The sequence below is a fragment of the Phoenix dactylifera genome, chromosome 9, assembly GCF_051530095.1.
Source record: "Phoenix dactylifera cultivar Ajwa chromosome 9, Ajwa_hap1_PhDact_Kaust_v1.1, whole genome shotgun sequence".
Classification (NCBI taxonomy): domain Eukaryota; kingdom Viridiplantae; phylum Streptophyta; class Magnoliopsida; order Arecales; family Arecaceae; genus Phoenix; species Phoenix dactylifera.
Window position 1 is genome coordinate 26,683,624 of NC_143198.1, and position 15,804 is coordinate 26,699,427.

Consider the following 15,804-nt stretch of genomic DNA (forward strand, 5'->3'; position numbering starts at 1 on the left):
ATTTTTGTCAGAACATTAATATTTGTATCAAGAAAATTTAAAAATGAAGAATCAATCAAGATGTTGCTTCACGGAGTGGGCATCTTTTTGCCAAGCATTCATGTCCACATCCTTTGTATGATCAGACCAATGATTCTACTCTCCACGAGATGATTGGTTATTTGAAAAGGAAGGATGGGCCCATGCATGGAGAAAACATTGGCATTAGTTTTGTGGTATCATCCCGACGATGTCATTTTCATGTATATTGGTGATGATGGGGGTTAAATAAAAAAAAAAATTGTTTAGATTATAAAAAACTACAACCACAATGTTCTCCTTGGTATCAAACGCAAGGATCAGAGAGAAATTTAATATACAAAAAAAAAAAAAACTACAATGGTGATATTAATGATTGGATACCTTATAGACCTTGTTTGAGGCAAGGAGACCCACTCTCACCTTCCTTATTTATCCTTGTTGTTGATCCATTATGTAAGATGCACAACATGGTAGTATGCAGATGAGACTCATTTTTGTTCAAGCTAAGATGGATCATCCTGAAGATCATTTGTATTCTTTTGAACTTGTTTCAGGGCTACTAGTTAACTATCAAAAAAACTCGGTTTCGGACATGGTAGAAATCTCTCTTCTTGGACAAAGATGTCCCAAATGGCTCGACTGTGGCTACTCACCGCTGCCTTTGAAATACCTAGGTTCATCACTTGCCACGAAAAAGCCTACCAAAGCTGATTGGATGGTTCTCATTCAGAAAATTGAATCTAAGTTGCTCACTTAGAAAAGCAAACTTCTCTCATTTGGAGGTAGACTCGCTCTCGTTAAATCAGTTCTCTCTTCAATTCCTTTATACGTCATGTCTCTTTTTACACCCATCTTGGGTGGTTAAAAGAATTGATGAGTGCAGGAGAGGTTTTCTCTAGAAGAAGAATCAAGCATCTTCTAAAAGCATCTCATCGAAGGTAAATTGGAGAATAGTTTATTTAGACAAAAAAAAAAGAAAAAAAAAAAGTAGCCTTGGCGTCAAAAATCTCCAACTTATGAAGCAATCTCTTCTTGCCAGATACGGTTGAGGATACCTTAAAAATGACCCAAGTCCTTGGAGAAGAGAAGTCCATTGGGCCTACTATAAGAAAGTCAAGTTATTCCCATATTGGAAGCCTAAAAGGGTCTCCAACCCTTCTGGAACAGGATTCGCTATGAAGTTGGAAATGGATTGGAAGCTTTGTTTTGGAAGGACACCTGGCTTCGTGAAGCACCTTTGAATGTACTGTTTCCCTCTCCATATAGCATGCAGGAAAAGAAATCAGGAGGGGTATCTCAAATTTTCACCTCAAGATTAATTTGATGGAAAAATCACCAGCCACCGTCGGCCTCTCAAAGAGCTCATGCTGAATTAACTGAGTCAGAAATCTCTTAGCTGAGGTCTCTCTTGATTTGGCAAACGTTCAGTTTGGAGAAATGATGTTAAAGATATGGCTTTGCCCTGGCTTCTCTTCAACAATTCATTAACAAAAGAGGAATCACTTGTTCTTTTGCAGATTCTCTCTGTTTAAAAAACAAGCTCAACACTTGAGAGATGTTTGGCAAGCATAGAGAATCAGTGGATCATCTTTTAATTAATTTTGCCCATTCACTCAAGAAATCTGGAATGCTTTCTGTTCAAGTCTGAATGCCTGCTCGCCTCCCCCCAGGCTTGAATCCTTCTTTTTTGTGTGGATTAAAAGCTCTTTTCCAAAGAATCATCGACCAATCATCCGCATGGCTATGGCTGCCTTCGCTTGGGCATGTCGGAAGGAGAGAAATTCGAGGATTTTTCTAAACAAAACTGCATCAGCTGCTGCTGTCGCCAAGAATGGACTCTGCTATCTTAATGACCAGCCAATCCGCTGTTATGGTAAACATCTCTAAGCCTTCACCTCAATCTGGTCAAAAATCAAGAAGTTGAACATTGTCTTGAATGACGATTAATTGTTTCGTAGATTCCATGCAGTTCAGTTTGGAAGACGAATTGTTTGTGCCGCTCTGATTATCCATGCCTGAAGGATTCTTCCACGACTTCAAAGCCTCTCCTGAATATTTATGAATATAAGCTCATTCTAGCCTGTAGTCTTATAATTTTACTGATTGTGCCAGCCCAACCTATGAATTCCATTGAATTTTCAGCCCAATCATCTGAATAGATCCTAAGAAGCTTCTGTTCTGTCCCTGCTTCATCCTTCTTGGACTCATCTAGACATTGGTTCTTCCCATCAATGATTGATTTCCAAGGACAGTAACCTGAACAGCAGAAACATAGCTCTGCAATTTTGCAGCTGCTGATTGGTTGATGCCTGAAAGACAAATCTTCACAGTTCCTCTCTTGAATAGCAGCTTGAGTCCTTTCACAGAAGGTTTGCATTCTCACATGTTTTACAAACTGGTTGCGTTCGCGTTGTTTTCTGAAACAAATTTCTGTCGGCATCTGAAAGACCGACTTCTGTTCGCCCTTCTCCTTGGACCGCAGGTTACGGTACCTTTGCACGCATCTCTTATACTTAAGCCTTAATTAATCAAGAAAGTTTAGTGGCATCTTGCCTGCCTTATCGTAAAAAAGGTTTCACACTCACAGGTAAAAACTAACAAGAACAGTAAAAAGAGCAGGCCCTCTCCCATTATCGTTTTTTACTTTCAAATTTCTGTTAATTTTTTCCCGTGAGGGATGACCCAACGCCCCTGGCCGCAACCCCACCCGCACCCGATCCCCATCTCCCCGATCTCACGCCTACCTCCTCCTCTCCGTCTTTCTCCACCCATGGGGGAACAAACCCTCTCCCAGCCCCACCTCTCCACCGCCGCCGCCCAAGAATCCCCCTCTGCCACCGCCGCCGTCACCGGCACCGCAAAGATCCCCTTCCGCCCTCGAAAGATCCGGAAGGTCTCGTCGGAGGGAGACCCCCAACTGGACTCCTCTTCCTCCTCCGCCCCCACCAAGAAGGCGGCCAACAGCCGCGCCCCCCTCCTCCGGGTCGTCCCCCGGCCGCTCTCCGCCGAGGGCGAGATCGACACCGCCCTCCGCCACCTCCGGGTGGCGGACCCCCATCTCGCCTCCGTGATCGACGCCCAAGAACCCCCGACCTTCCAGTGTCTCCACCCGCCCTTCCACTCCCTCGCCCGCAGCATCCTCTACCAGCAGCTCGCCGTTAAGGCCGCCGCCTCCATCTACGCCCGCTTCCTCGCCCTCTGCGGCGGCGAAGCCGGCGTCGTCCCCGAGGCCGTCCTCGCCCTCACCCCCTACCAGCTCCGCCAGATCGGCGTCTCCAGCCGCAAGTCCAGCTACCTCCATGACCTCGCCCGCAAGTACCACGACGGCATCCTCTCCGACGCCGCCATCGTCGGCATGGACGACCGCTCCCTCTTCGCCATGCTCACCATGGTCAAGGGCATTGGCGCCTGGTCCGTCCACATGTTCATGATCTTCTCCCTCCACCGTCCCGACGTCCTCCCTGTCAGCGACCTCGGCGTCCGCAAGGGCGTCCAGATGCTCTATGGCCTCGAGGATATCCCCCGCCCGTCCCAGATGGAGCAGCTTTGTGAGCGCTGGCGGCCCTACCGCTCCGTCGGCGCCTGGTACATGTGGCGCCTCCTGGAGAGCAGGGGCACCCCCACTATGGCTTCCATGGGCAGTGGGACTGGTGTGGCTATCACTGGAGGAGGAGAAGGACCAGGAGGAGGAGCTACGCCACAGCAGACTCAGCTCATTGACCCTATCCAGATGCTCCCGAATCTAGGGTGAGAGAAAGCTTCGCATACTGGTACTCTGCTCAGATCTTTGCTTATACTTCTTCTACTTAACAGGCCGAGTTGCTGCCTGTTTTCTAGTCTTCTGCTTTCGTAATGTTTTATTTGTTGGATGTCCATGTTGTATTGATAATTAACTAGCGAACTTCCAAAGCATTGCTTTTGAGACTCCTATTTATAGAAGATAGATTGGCATTTCCTCTGCCCATGTAGCTTTTAAAGAGAAAACACTTTCTAATATATACGGCAGAGTTTGGTACTTGTTTCGTACACATCAGCAGTTATAGAACTGTAAGCTTTGTCTAAGATTGCTTTTTGTTTACGATCCTATGCAAATCCAGGATAACTAAAATGGGTTATTTCACTGGAAATTAAAAGAGCTGCAAGCCGGTCACAGGCATATCTCCAACCTTATCCCGTCTAACTTTTTCAAAAAATGCAGTCTCTTCTGTGTCTCCATCTTGTGAAAAGTGTATCCAAGATAGTGCAAGCGACTGTTTGAGGGATCTCTTGTCCCTCAATTTTCTGTTTCATAATTTCCTTGAACCTGCTTTTCCTGAACTTCAAATTACAATGTAGCATTCACCTTACCCCACTCTTATCCTATATTGCTTGTCATTTGCAAGCAACAAGCTCTAGGGTACCTCCTCTTTGATAATGGTTAGTGTCGAATGCATAAAAGGGAAGATTAAATTATTTGAACAGTACCATATCATGCAATAGCGTGTCATGATGGGGTTTTACTGGGATAATGTTCGACAGCATGTTGTGTTGGGATTTTTCTAGCATAATATGTAGTAACATGTCATTACTGGTGCTTAGTTGGCGTGATGTTTGCTGGTGTCTTGTGCTGGGGACCTTGCTAACCCTTCATCTCTAAGAGGATACATGCATCAACCTATTATTTAATCTTATTGCTCCATCTTAACACTTTAATTTCTTTGCTATATCACCATGATACACGTTTTACGTGATGCGTATTTATAAAATTGATGCTTGCTCAACTGAAACTTTTCTCTCTTTTTTTCATTGGATATTCCATAGGAGTTACTTTTCTAAATAATGTTAATCTAGTATCAATTAACTGCCTGAGTTATAACGTAGTACTTACATCTCAATAATTTTCTTCAAGATCAATACTACAAATATGCAAGTTGCATTGTTTAATATTCATAAGAACCAATCATGTATTCTAATGGTTCAAAGTATCTTCATCTATGATTATGAAGCTACAAATTATTCTAAGTTTACCTAGACCATCTTTGTGTATCATTGGAGTATGCATCACAAGAGTTGCTTTTGTTTTTAAAGCACTAGGATGGTACATGTGATATGTTAAACATGTCATTGGGTCAAAGCCTATTGCCACCATGAACTCCCTGATTGGTTCTGTATTAAAAACAAGAGTTCTAAGTTTGGTGTATTTGTTAAAAGATTTTGTCTGTCAATGTCTATCCCTGCCACACCCTTAAAGGCTCTCATGTATCTCCATAATTCTATAATGGAATCTTATTCAGAGTTTATTCCAAAATTGTCATTTGCTTTTCTATGCAAATTTTTCTGTGCTTTTTGATTATCTGACTTCATCCTAAATTGCACACTTCTTCATTCCGATTTGTTGTCATACTTCTCTCTTCTAATTTTTCTGAAATTTCTCCTAAATCGCGATCCATAAATCACTCCTATTCAGTTATATGGTTTATTCCTTTTTCTCTATAACAAAGAAAAATGAAACAAGTGAGTTTTCTCACATGCCATATTTCCAATTATTCTATATTATTTAGATCACTGGATTTCTTACTCTTAGATCACTCCTGAATTTTGACATGGATCATTTTTACATTTTGGCGTAACAAAAAAAAAAAAAAGAATTAAGCTCTTCTCAACCATTCTTGCTTTGCTCGGTTAGTATATTTCTCCAATTCTTCCTACTTTTCTCATAAATTCCCCACTAGTGAATCACTCTAAGTTTATGATATGGAGTTTTCATTTTTGTAAGTTACAAAATCTATTCCAAACCATGGATTTTTTTTATTGATCCTTATTTTGCTTGTGTAATTCTCTTTTTCCTAAATCTCTACCAAGTCCCAGATCTTGGATCACCACTAAGTCTTTGGCATGAACAACCTTCTCTTCAATATATGGTATCTTAGTAATGGCTGTCTCTAATGTGCGTTGCATATGCTTGTTTGCAGTGTTTTCACAAGGCATTGTTTTGCAAGTCATCATTCCCTGCTGCATGTCTCCTGCCTTCTAAGATACTAGGTATCAAGGTTTTCATCTTGGTTAAGATATTGGGTTGTATCTCTATCGACAACTCACTAAAATGATATAATTGATGTAGACTGATATTGTAACAACCCAGGATCTCTCTCAAAATGGCTAGCCGGAAGTTATTATTTGAGTTTCTTGATCCTGTATAAGTACCCAAGATCTACCTAGCGAATAACCGATGTGGGATTAAACACACGCCCGCACGGATCCTCACATACTCCCCCTATTCAAGCCCTGACGTCCTCATCAGGCTAAGGGTTCATATCTATTCAAATCTAATCACAAACACCATGATTGGCCCATGGTCAGCCCCAATGGATCTGTGCTGCAGTGTCCCCTAGTCCACATAGGTTATGGGCCGGATCCGCACTGATACCATTTGTAACAACCCAGGATCTCATCCAAAATGGCTAGCCGGAAGTTATTGTTTGGGTTCCTTGATCCTGTATAAGTACCCAAGATCTACCTAGCGAATAACCGATGTGGGACTAAACATACGCCCGCACGGATCCTCACATACTTCCCCTATTCAAGCCCCGACGTCCTCGTCAGGCTAAGGGTTCATATCTATTCAAATCTAATCACAAACACCACGATTAGCCCATGGTCAGCCCCAATGGATTCGTGCTGCAGTGTCCCCTAGTTCACATAGGTTATGGGCCGGGTCCGCTCTGATACCATTTGTAACAACCCAGGATCTCACCCAAAATGGCTAGCCGGAAGTTATTATTTGAGTTCCTTGATCCTGTATAAGTACCCAAGATCTACCCAGCGAATAACCGATGTGGGACTAAACACACGCCCGCACGGGTCCTCACATACTCCTCCCGTTCAAGCCTTGACGTCCTCGTCAGGCTAAGGGTTCATATCTATTCAAATCTAATCACAAATACTATGATTGGCATGTGGTCAGCCCCAATGGATCCGTGCTGTAGTGTCCCCTAGTCCACATAGGTTATGGGCCGGGTCCGCTCTGATACCATTTGTAACAACCCAGGACCTCACCCAAAATGGCTAACCGGAAGTTATTATTTGGGTTTCTTGATCCTGTATAAGTACCCAAGATCTACCCAGCGAATAACCAATGTGGGACTAAACACACGCCCGCACGGGTTCTCACAAATATATTCCAAAATCTCAGCCGTATAATATTTAAATATTGGCTAATATTAGTCTTTTATATTTAATATTAGCTGACATTTTAATATCGTGGTTCCTATAAGTTTGGTCCAGATCTCAAGATATGTTGTACCCTTCCTGATTTACCATTTCCCACCTCAGTTGAGACAAATAGATCTCTTGGTCCATCGCTGTCTCTAACACCCACCAAGATGGTTAGATCTTGTCTTAAAAACCTAGCTCAATATGCCTCTTTCATCCCTGCTAGGTAATCTTCCTGGGCTGTTTGAGCCTTCAAATCAATAAAAATCATATATAGTAGATCTCATGAAACAAAACGATCACTTTAGAGTATCTGTTGTCCATTAATTTTATCTGGGGCTTCATTCTTTTTTACTAAAATTGCATTCTACTTTGTCTTTTATTTTGCTGATTTTTGAGCATATACCCTCTAAATCTTTCATCCTAAATCTAATTTATCAGCAAATAACATACAGATAGTACAAATAGTGTATGGAGGTGTTTGAGGTGATAAAACCAATAATGATACATAAAGGGACAATTGTGATATCACTTTTTAGTGGGTTGAGAGGAAAAATTGAGAGTACCATTTGTTTGCTCTCTTATATCTTATAACAAATCTCCCAGCTTCATTGTTATTGTTGTCTTCACTTTGAGGTTAACAACTTTGAAGATACATGCATGCTGATGCCAACACAATATATTGATAATCTGAACCAGATCCGACATCAAACAAGTTGGAGCAATATGTTTTTTGTAAACAGTAAAAAGCTTATAGAGAAAATTCATAATTTCATGCAGATGATATGGAAGGGGAAAAATAATACTCCATAAAACCCTTGGATCCTTTTCTGCATTATTGATGATTGATCATTATCCCAATCTTGTCCTCCACATTGAGTAAAATATTGTTTGGTGGTGTGCTATCAGCTTTATTATCTAGAATAGCAGAAAAAAAATTCTTGTATATTTGTTGTCCAACTGGCTGATTCTTTCATTATAAGATATGAAATCACTATTCTATGGCTACTGCATATCTGTTTTGGGTATACATGCTCTAAAAGATGCCTTGGCATGTGAAGTTCTTGCCCACTTCTTGAAAATTTAGTTGCAACCCTGGTGTTGCATCTTCTTGTCGTCATGATGACGACTGTCAAAGAAGGTGCTTAGTTGAATATGTTACCAGTGGCTAACTAAATGACTGTTGCATTCCTTCGGTTCAAGTCACTCTTAACCAAGTCCATGTATTCTTTTAGATCCTCAAATGGGATGCTAATACGTATTTTTCATCCCTTAAGTACAAGGTGAACTGTTCCTTCTTAGATAGGTTAATCCTATCTGGCAAACCTTTGCAGACCTTTAGATTACGAAGAATAGTTCCATGGCCAAAGTTTCAATTTATTACAGGGTAATATGAAGTTGTAGCTTTATGTTGCAGGTTCTTCATTTATTTTAACCGACCATCTCATGTATCTTTTCTCGTCCCCCCGAGGGGGAGAGCGAAGCGGGGGGAGAACCGACTTCTCTCTTCTCTGCATGGAGGATTTTTGAAGGTGTATTAGACAGGGAGATTGCTCTTATCCCAGCGCTTGCTGACTGAGTCTCTATAAGTAATATTGCAGTTTCATTCCATTTCCCCACAATGTTTCTTCCCATATTTTTGTATTTTTGTGTTTTAGTGCTCCCTTAGAATTTCCTAGTGCCTCACTGATGTGGTCCGGGTCAAGGAATGTGAGGTTTACATGTCTAAAGGACCCATTTGTAGGCCCAATTTGATTTTTTAGTCAAAAAAGACTGGATCTAGATCTCGACCATAATCCTTTTTGGCCTTAAATAGTCATTGTTTGAAGTTATACAGCCCCATCACTAACCCTGGTCAACTGCTACTTTGGGTATGCATATTAAGAAGGGCATTCTGGGAATCGTAACCCTCTTACTTTGGCTAATATCAGATCTTTACTGAATACCGAAAAGTTTTTGCTTCTCTTACTTTTGTCCAATTGAATCTAGTCTAGGGCTTGATTTGCCTCAGAATACTAATACGATCCAAATATCTGGATTTACAGCCATTAAGACCACTATTTTCATATTGTGATGACATAATATCTGAAATTCATATTCAGATCCTTACTAGTCGAAAAGGGTGTTGTGCCCATTTGAGAATTTTTCCTTAAAACTCAGTACTACACCTGCTTGCTAAGTTTTCTTTGTTGTAAATTTCATGAAATGTTGCGTCCCCACTCCAGCACCTGTACCCAACCCTTCATCTATTACCGCTTCAAGTAATTAAATTTAGATCTAAGGTGATTCATGAGAGGCAGAGTTAACAGTCCCCTTGCATGATTCAGCTTCTCTCTTTTATTTGCAAAATTCGGTACTCATTCATGCCTTTTTCTTTCGTGCTGCTGAAATATTTTCCATAAAAAAGTAGTAGTTTTTCTTTGCATTGCTTTCTTTACCATCTTGTGCTCTTCTTGGAGCCTAACCATGTTGCCTTTTGACTGCTGGCAACGAAATGATGATTTTTTTAAAGCACTTGATATGGATACTGTCCAATAAGAGTGAATCGCAAAGTTATCTCATGCAGCCCCCTAAGGCCTCTTTTCTTCTGTCAGAACATTGTTTGACTGACATGCATTAATCGTGAAGTTTGAGAACCTGGATAGAGCAGAATTTTGTATCCATGTTCATTTAGTCTTCTCATCTTCACCTACTAAATTAAGCATGTTGCTTCCGCTTGAATTACTCAAATGACGCTAAATGTGTTCAAGAATTGATTGTGAAAGGATGAGCCTTCTAAAGCTAGAACATGCAAGAATTCAAAATCAAAAAATTATCTGAATTGCCATAACTTTCAACAAGTCATATTCATTCTTTCCCTTTGATTGTTAAGAAAACCCAGTAGGACTTGTCCCCAAATTTCAAAGCGTCACTTTGCAGCACGCTGTTTTGTGAGGTATGTAACATTGCTGAGGGTTCGCTGGTCCGGTATACACATATATTTATCTGGTTTGGTATCTGCCTTGTCTTAAATACCAACCTTACATATTTAGGGAGTTAGATAGATAGATGTCGCACCAGGTATTTCCTCTGAAGTGAAGCAAAAGGTATTCACTGTTAGGCCAGCATATATTCCAATACATATCTGCACCTGTGATAGTTGCTCGACCCAAATTTTACAAAGTTCTTTTTGCCCTTAGGTTAAGTCAATGGTTTTTAGTTAATGATGTGGTATGATGCGACCAAAGCATATCCAAGAAAATTCGTTTTGTTCAATATACTTATGAAGATCAAGCACATATGATAAATATTTAAAGAATGCAATCGATTAGTTCTGAGGATACCCATGGTAGAATTTATTATGTCGAAGTAATATTTCCATATCCAAGAAAATTCATTATGTTCAATATACTGATGAAGATCGAGCATGTATGATAAATTTTTAAAGAATGCCAGTCCATGAGTTCTGAGGATACTCATCGTAGAATCTATCATGTCAAAGTAATATTTCCTAGTAAATGTTTTTCATCTTTCAAGTGAACATTATTAATAGGGTTATGCGTATTCTATACGAACGTGTTCCTGGTTGGTTTCTTCACGGTATGGCACCATACTTGGTACTCAGTGGACCCTGGGCATTATTCATGCTACATTTAAAGCTGGCTCGTCCCAAATTCTCAAATGAAAGCGTCTCACAAACTTTTGGGCATCTGTACTTGGGCCTGCATGACTGCATGGCATGTTCATTTTGATTGTTGCCGTATGCCGGTGCAGAGATCAGGAGCAAGTCGATTCCTTTTTGGCAAAAACACAGGTGCAAACATCTACCTTATGAGAAGATCGTCCCAGAACTTGGATAACCAGAGAGTGTATTCGCTTCGGTTGATAATCGTTTTTAATTTGTGTTCATTAGCTGCTGGATCGATGAACTAGGTACTGAATTAGCGGGTGAATTATCAAGCAGGGTTCGTGGACAAAAGCTAGTAGATAGATGGCTTGGTGTCCATTCGGTGATTCTTCGGCGGGGCAACTTGGTGACCGATCAACAGGTGATGGAGAAGCCGGTTATGGACTGCTACCTCAAGCAAGCTAAGTTCCAATACAAGTCGGCGTGCGCGTGGGCAAAGGACTCTAATTCCTCCTGCTGACCGTTTTCTTACCTCACTGGGGGCCTGCTTGCACTGGCCTCGCTTCTGGCTTGCTGAGCACATCCCTGAGTTCCTTCCTTCACGTTGCTCCAGTGGCAAAAAGAGTGAGGTATGGGCCAAGGTGAGGAACGTAATTCGGATCAACGAGCCCATGTGCAAAGACGAGCTTGTGGGCGCATCATCCGCACGTGTGTGGCTCAGCCCATCGTCGATCTCGCCAGCCTATGGACCGGCAGAGAATTGCACCTTTGTCTCCACCGGGGACAGCGGAATCGGCAACCAAATATGCCGTCCCGCAGCAAGGTTTTGCCTTCGGCGAGGCTGTCGTCGGCCTTCCTCCTCCTCCTCCTCATCATATGAAGGAGAGGAGATGGATATGATCATCGTGAACGAAGAAACCTGCGAGCCAGTGAGAGATATGGGTCTCTTCTCGGACACCCATCCTTTTACTCACGAAGTGCTTCGTGGGATGCTACGCAAGGAAGATGAGAGGTATCTTTACGCAACGTACTCGGTCGGACCCTCGATGGGATTAGGATGCATGATGGCCGGAATCCTGTATGCGTGCAAACTACATCAAGACTGCTGCCTATAGTAGTTGTCCCCAATGTCGCATGGCGGATGTCGAGCAAGAGAATGGTATAGGCGAGGAAAGAGGGGGCCCGGAAAGTTGGTATTTATGGAAGGATATGTGAGGTGATGAGAGAGTGTGCTGTGAAGGAAGACGGGTTCCAGGTTGTGTGGGCGGTGCTGGTGGAGTGGAGTGTTCTGAAGACAAGCAGTTTTTTGAAGCTAGCTAGGGAGGTGGTTGGCGAAGGATATGGTGTTGAAGGGGAGATTTCCAGTGGTCCGGACTTATCGGTGGTGGTCGAGGAGATCAGAGGAGGAGGAAGTGGGGAGTGGCGAGGTTGAAGAGCGAGTTAGGAGTTGACGTTCCAATGCTGGCTCTAGGAAGTGCTGGTCGATCATTGTCCTTGTCTTCCCTTTTGTGAAAGAGGGGATTTGCAAGGGGGATCTGAGTTCAGCTGGAGTACGGAGGTTGCTTCCCTACTGTGACAATACTGAAGACAACAGTTTGTTTTCCTAGAAGGAAAAAAGTTTCAACAATATGTTCCGAATTGATGCATAGTTTGCTATGAATGCCACAATTAAAGGTGTTAATTAGTTTGCTGGTAACATATCTTGGATTTAGGTTATCAGAGTGGAAGCTGAATTCTTCCTCTGTCAAATTTATAGGCAATTTTCTTATATGCAACCAAAGGTTGCCTTCTGGCTCCATCTTCCTTTTCTTCAAAAAAGCAAACAAAAAATTGCAATGGTTGTCAGAATTAATCTGCTGGAGCGTATGGAGCACGGATCATTTGTGATGCATGGTTTGCATTGCAGAGTAGTGTGCAGTGCTTCATGACCGCCATCAGAAAATAGACAACTATCAAATAAACCATATACGGCGTGTTGCTGTTGATAGTTGTCTATATCCTAATGACAGCCATTGAGCGCCGCACAACACTCTAGGTGGTAAGGTGTGACCAAAAACCATGTTTTTCTATTGTTGCTCGTCTTTGTCCAAGACTGATGAAACACAACTTTCTTACTAGTGTTTTAAAAGAAAAATCCAAAAGCAGAACACTTTACTTTTTGAGCTCTCGACCACTCATTGGTCTTCGAGAGTTGTCAAAGAAACTATTTGGAAATAGAACCGTTAAACCTTTCCAGCAGATTTTTTCCTTTTTTTAATGAATAGAAGGAAATAAAGCCTTTAAACTGAAGTTGGAAACGATACATATTTTTGCTGCACAAAAGCATTGCTGCAGCAAAAACAAGTTAAACCATGTCCTGCTACACGAGAGAGAGATCTTCAAAAATACCATCTCACATGAAAGAAAATGCCGGTCTCTCGTTAGCGGCTCACTTAGCTCTGCAAGTGATAGGGAGGACGTGCCATCACGATCATCAACTAATTATTTGTTTACTTGGTTATCACGGTATCACCACTTCCCATCAATCTTAGTTCTTGAAGCTGAAGTTTGGGGGCCCTGGGTAAGGTCCCAGTGCATGACATGAAGGCTAACCAAGTCACCATTGAGGGTTAGTCCTCCAATATCTACTTCATATTGTTTCAGCTTATTGTGCAATTTGTGTACTTCAGATAAGCTTGCAAGCCTCGCAGCCTAACATGAATGTGGACAAGCAAATGAAACCAGGCCATAATATTATTCATGTTGGGTCTATTCTATGAACAGATTCTGGTGTGACCTAAGATACAGGACTTGATCAAATTGAAGATTTTGGTAAGCCAAAAAGATTTAGTAGAATGTCTCCTTCCATTTATATCCAGGAGCCTCTTTGAATTGCATGCAGCCAACAAAAATTGGCCATCTTTAGAAGTTCTTTTACCTGCAATTAAGGTTGAAGGTTATTTACGCTCAACCGAAGATAGTTAAGGCAATCACTTAGGTTATCACAAATTTGCAGTTTACAAGAGTTTCAATAGTGTTAATAACAAACTAGCTTCGAAACTTTGTTCATCATCATAATAGAAATAATGGCATCAATTGTTGATTCAGCCTTTTTCTTGGATTTATTTCAGATCAAAGTAATGAATGATGCAGTGATTAATATTATTACTAAATAAAAATATTGAAAAAAATTAACAACATGCTGTTTAAATCATCGTTGATCAATAAAGCCTGGAATGTTTCTACGAAAAGGCTACGACTTCCATTACACAATGGTCATTATGGCGAAATAATAGCCAAATAATGGCCAAATCATATCCATTATTAAAGTGCACAATATAAGGCGTAGGATACTGTTATAAATCACTATTACTACTTCGTTGTTGTTAAGTCCCTCCAAGATTTTGTGTAAAAACAGAAAATAATCTATGTTGTGGGATGGGGTTCCCAGTTTAGTCCCACATCGGATAATCAGCGGAAAGGTCTGTGCCTTAAATGGGGGGTGCAAACACCTCTTCTCACCGAGGGCCCTTTTGTAGGACAAAACCGTGAGGGTAGGGGTAGTACCTCCGCGGACCCCCGCGCCGGCAGGGCTCGGGACTGTCATTGGGCCACGGCCCTGGGCGACCTCCCGCAGACCCGAAGCGGCAATCCCAGAGCGGACAATACCTCGGGGAGGACGCGGATGCTTTCCCTGCTCGTCCGGTGTGCGGGCTGGTGTCGGGGTTCCGACCCCGCATCAATCTACTTTTTCATATCCTTAGACGTAGGAACAATCTAATGTAGATTTTATAGGACCAATTTACCTCCATCCTCACATGAATTTACAGATTTATCTTACTCTATGCACACATATCTGCAGACTAATGCAAATTGATGCAAACCTATGTAATTTTTATCCGCAGCTTCCCTAAGATTTAACCTTGTTACAAAGCAGAGGGAAAAAAAATGGAGAAGAAAAAAGTACAAATCCCCATGGACCAATAATCTTACATTGTGCTCGTCTCAAGCCACGGAAAATGCTAAGCGGAGGCCCCAGTCCCAGGGGCAATCACATAGGATCCCCTGACAAAGAAAAAACTAGAGGAACCAGAAAAAGGCTTCAGAGGCGAGGGAGGAGGTCCACTGAGGCAGCCGTGGTACCTTCCATCGTATTACACAGTTTTTCCGCAAGATCTCCCCACAAATCCTTTGCTGCAGCCACATGTCTCACATGCCTCCACAGCAAGCCCATGGTGGGCCGAGGACTGACCACTTCTTTGGATCCCTCTCAGAGAGCTCGAAGGAGAGACTGGGGGCCTCACTAATTAGCTACCATCCACTTTCTCTGTTTGTTAAGAAGGAAGGGGACACACTGTGTGCTGTTTGAGTGGAAGCTGATTGAGCCTGGTCTTTTTTTTTTCTTCTTTTCTTTTCAGTGTTGTCAGGGAACAAAAGAGGTTTGGTTTTATTATGATATCTCTAACCACAGTGCTTTCTATGGAACTCATTTAGTCGCAGAATGATGGGCCATCTGATATGGCTTTGACCTAATTGTGGTAGTAGTTAGGTATGTAATTTTTTCACATCAGGTTATGGCATGTTGATTCCAGTTGTTTGGCTTTGAGTACGACAGGTTTGGTTGGCCTAAGTCAGATTTTAATTAGAAGGCTAAAACTTAGAACACCTGGGGAATCGAGCATAAGAACTTGACATGGTTGGGTCTAGTTTTTGCACTTCAAGTTCCAACTTGGTATGGACATATGAGGTGTGTCCAGTTCAGCTTTCAAGCACAAACATTTCAGCTCTCAAATTGATCTCCCGTATCAAACGAAGCTTCCATGCATGGCAAGCACAAGCTGGATGACATGGATTAAAGATTGTTTGTCTATTTTCAGAAATATGCATGCCTTTTGCTTGATGGAATATCATGAGTACTCTCCTTACCTTCGAGTGCATGCTCAGTTTGTGGAAAGTAAAATCGGCAAACAAGTTGCATCTCGAATTGGATTCACAGGATTTTTTAC

The 15,804-nt window shown here is 42.0% G+C and overlaps 1 protein-coding gene across 1 annotated transcript; it reads left to right on the forward strand.

Moving 5' to 3' along the window:
• Nucleotides 1–1,150: 1,150 nt before the first annotated feature.
• LOC103714995 (alkylbase DNA glycosidase-like protein mag2) lies at nt 1,151–4,036 on the forward strand. The gene is made up of 2 exons (XM_008802494.6): nt 1,151–1,894; nt 1,980–4,036. The coding sequence occupies exon 2, from the start codon at nt 2,699–2,701 to the stop codon at nt 3,770–3,772; it is 1,074 nt and encodes a 357-aa protein (XP_008800716.4). The 5' UTR covers nt 1,151–1,894; nt 1,980–2,698; the 3' UTR covers nt 3,773–4,036.
• Nucleotides 4,037–15,804: the final 11,768 nt, after the last annotated feature.

Coding starts and splice junctions, on each gene's coding strand:
- LOC103714995 (XM_008802494.6), top strand. CDS start 2,699: ATGACCCAACGCCCCTGGCCGCAACCCCACCCGCACCCGATCCCCATC.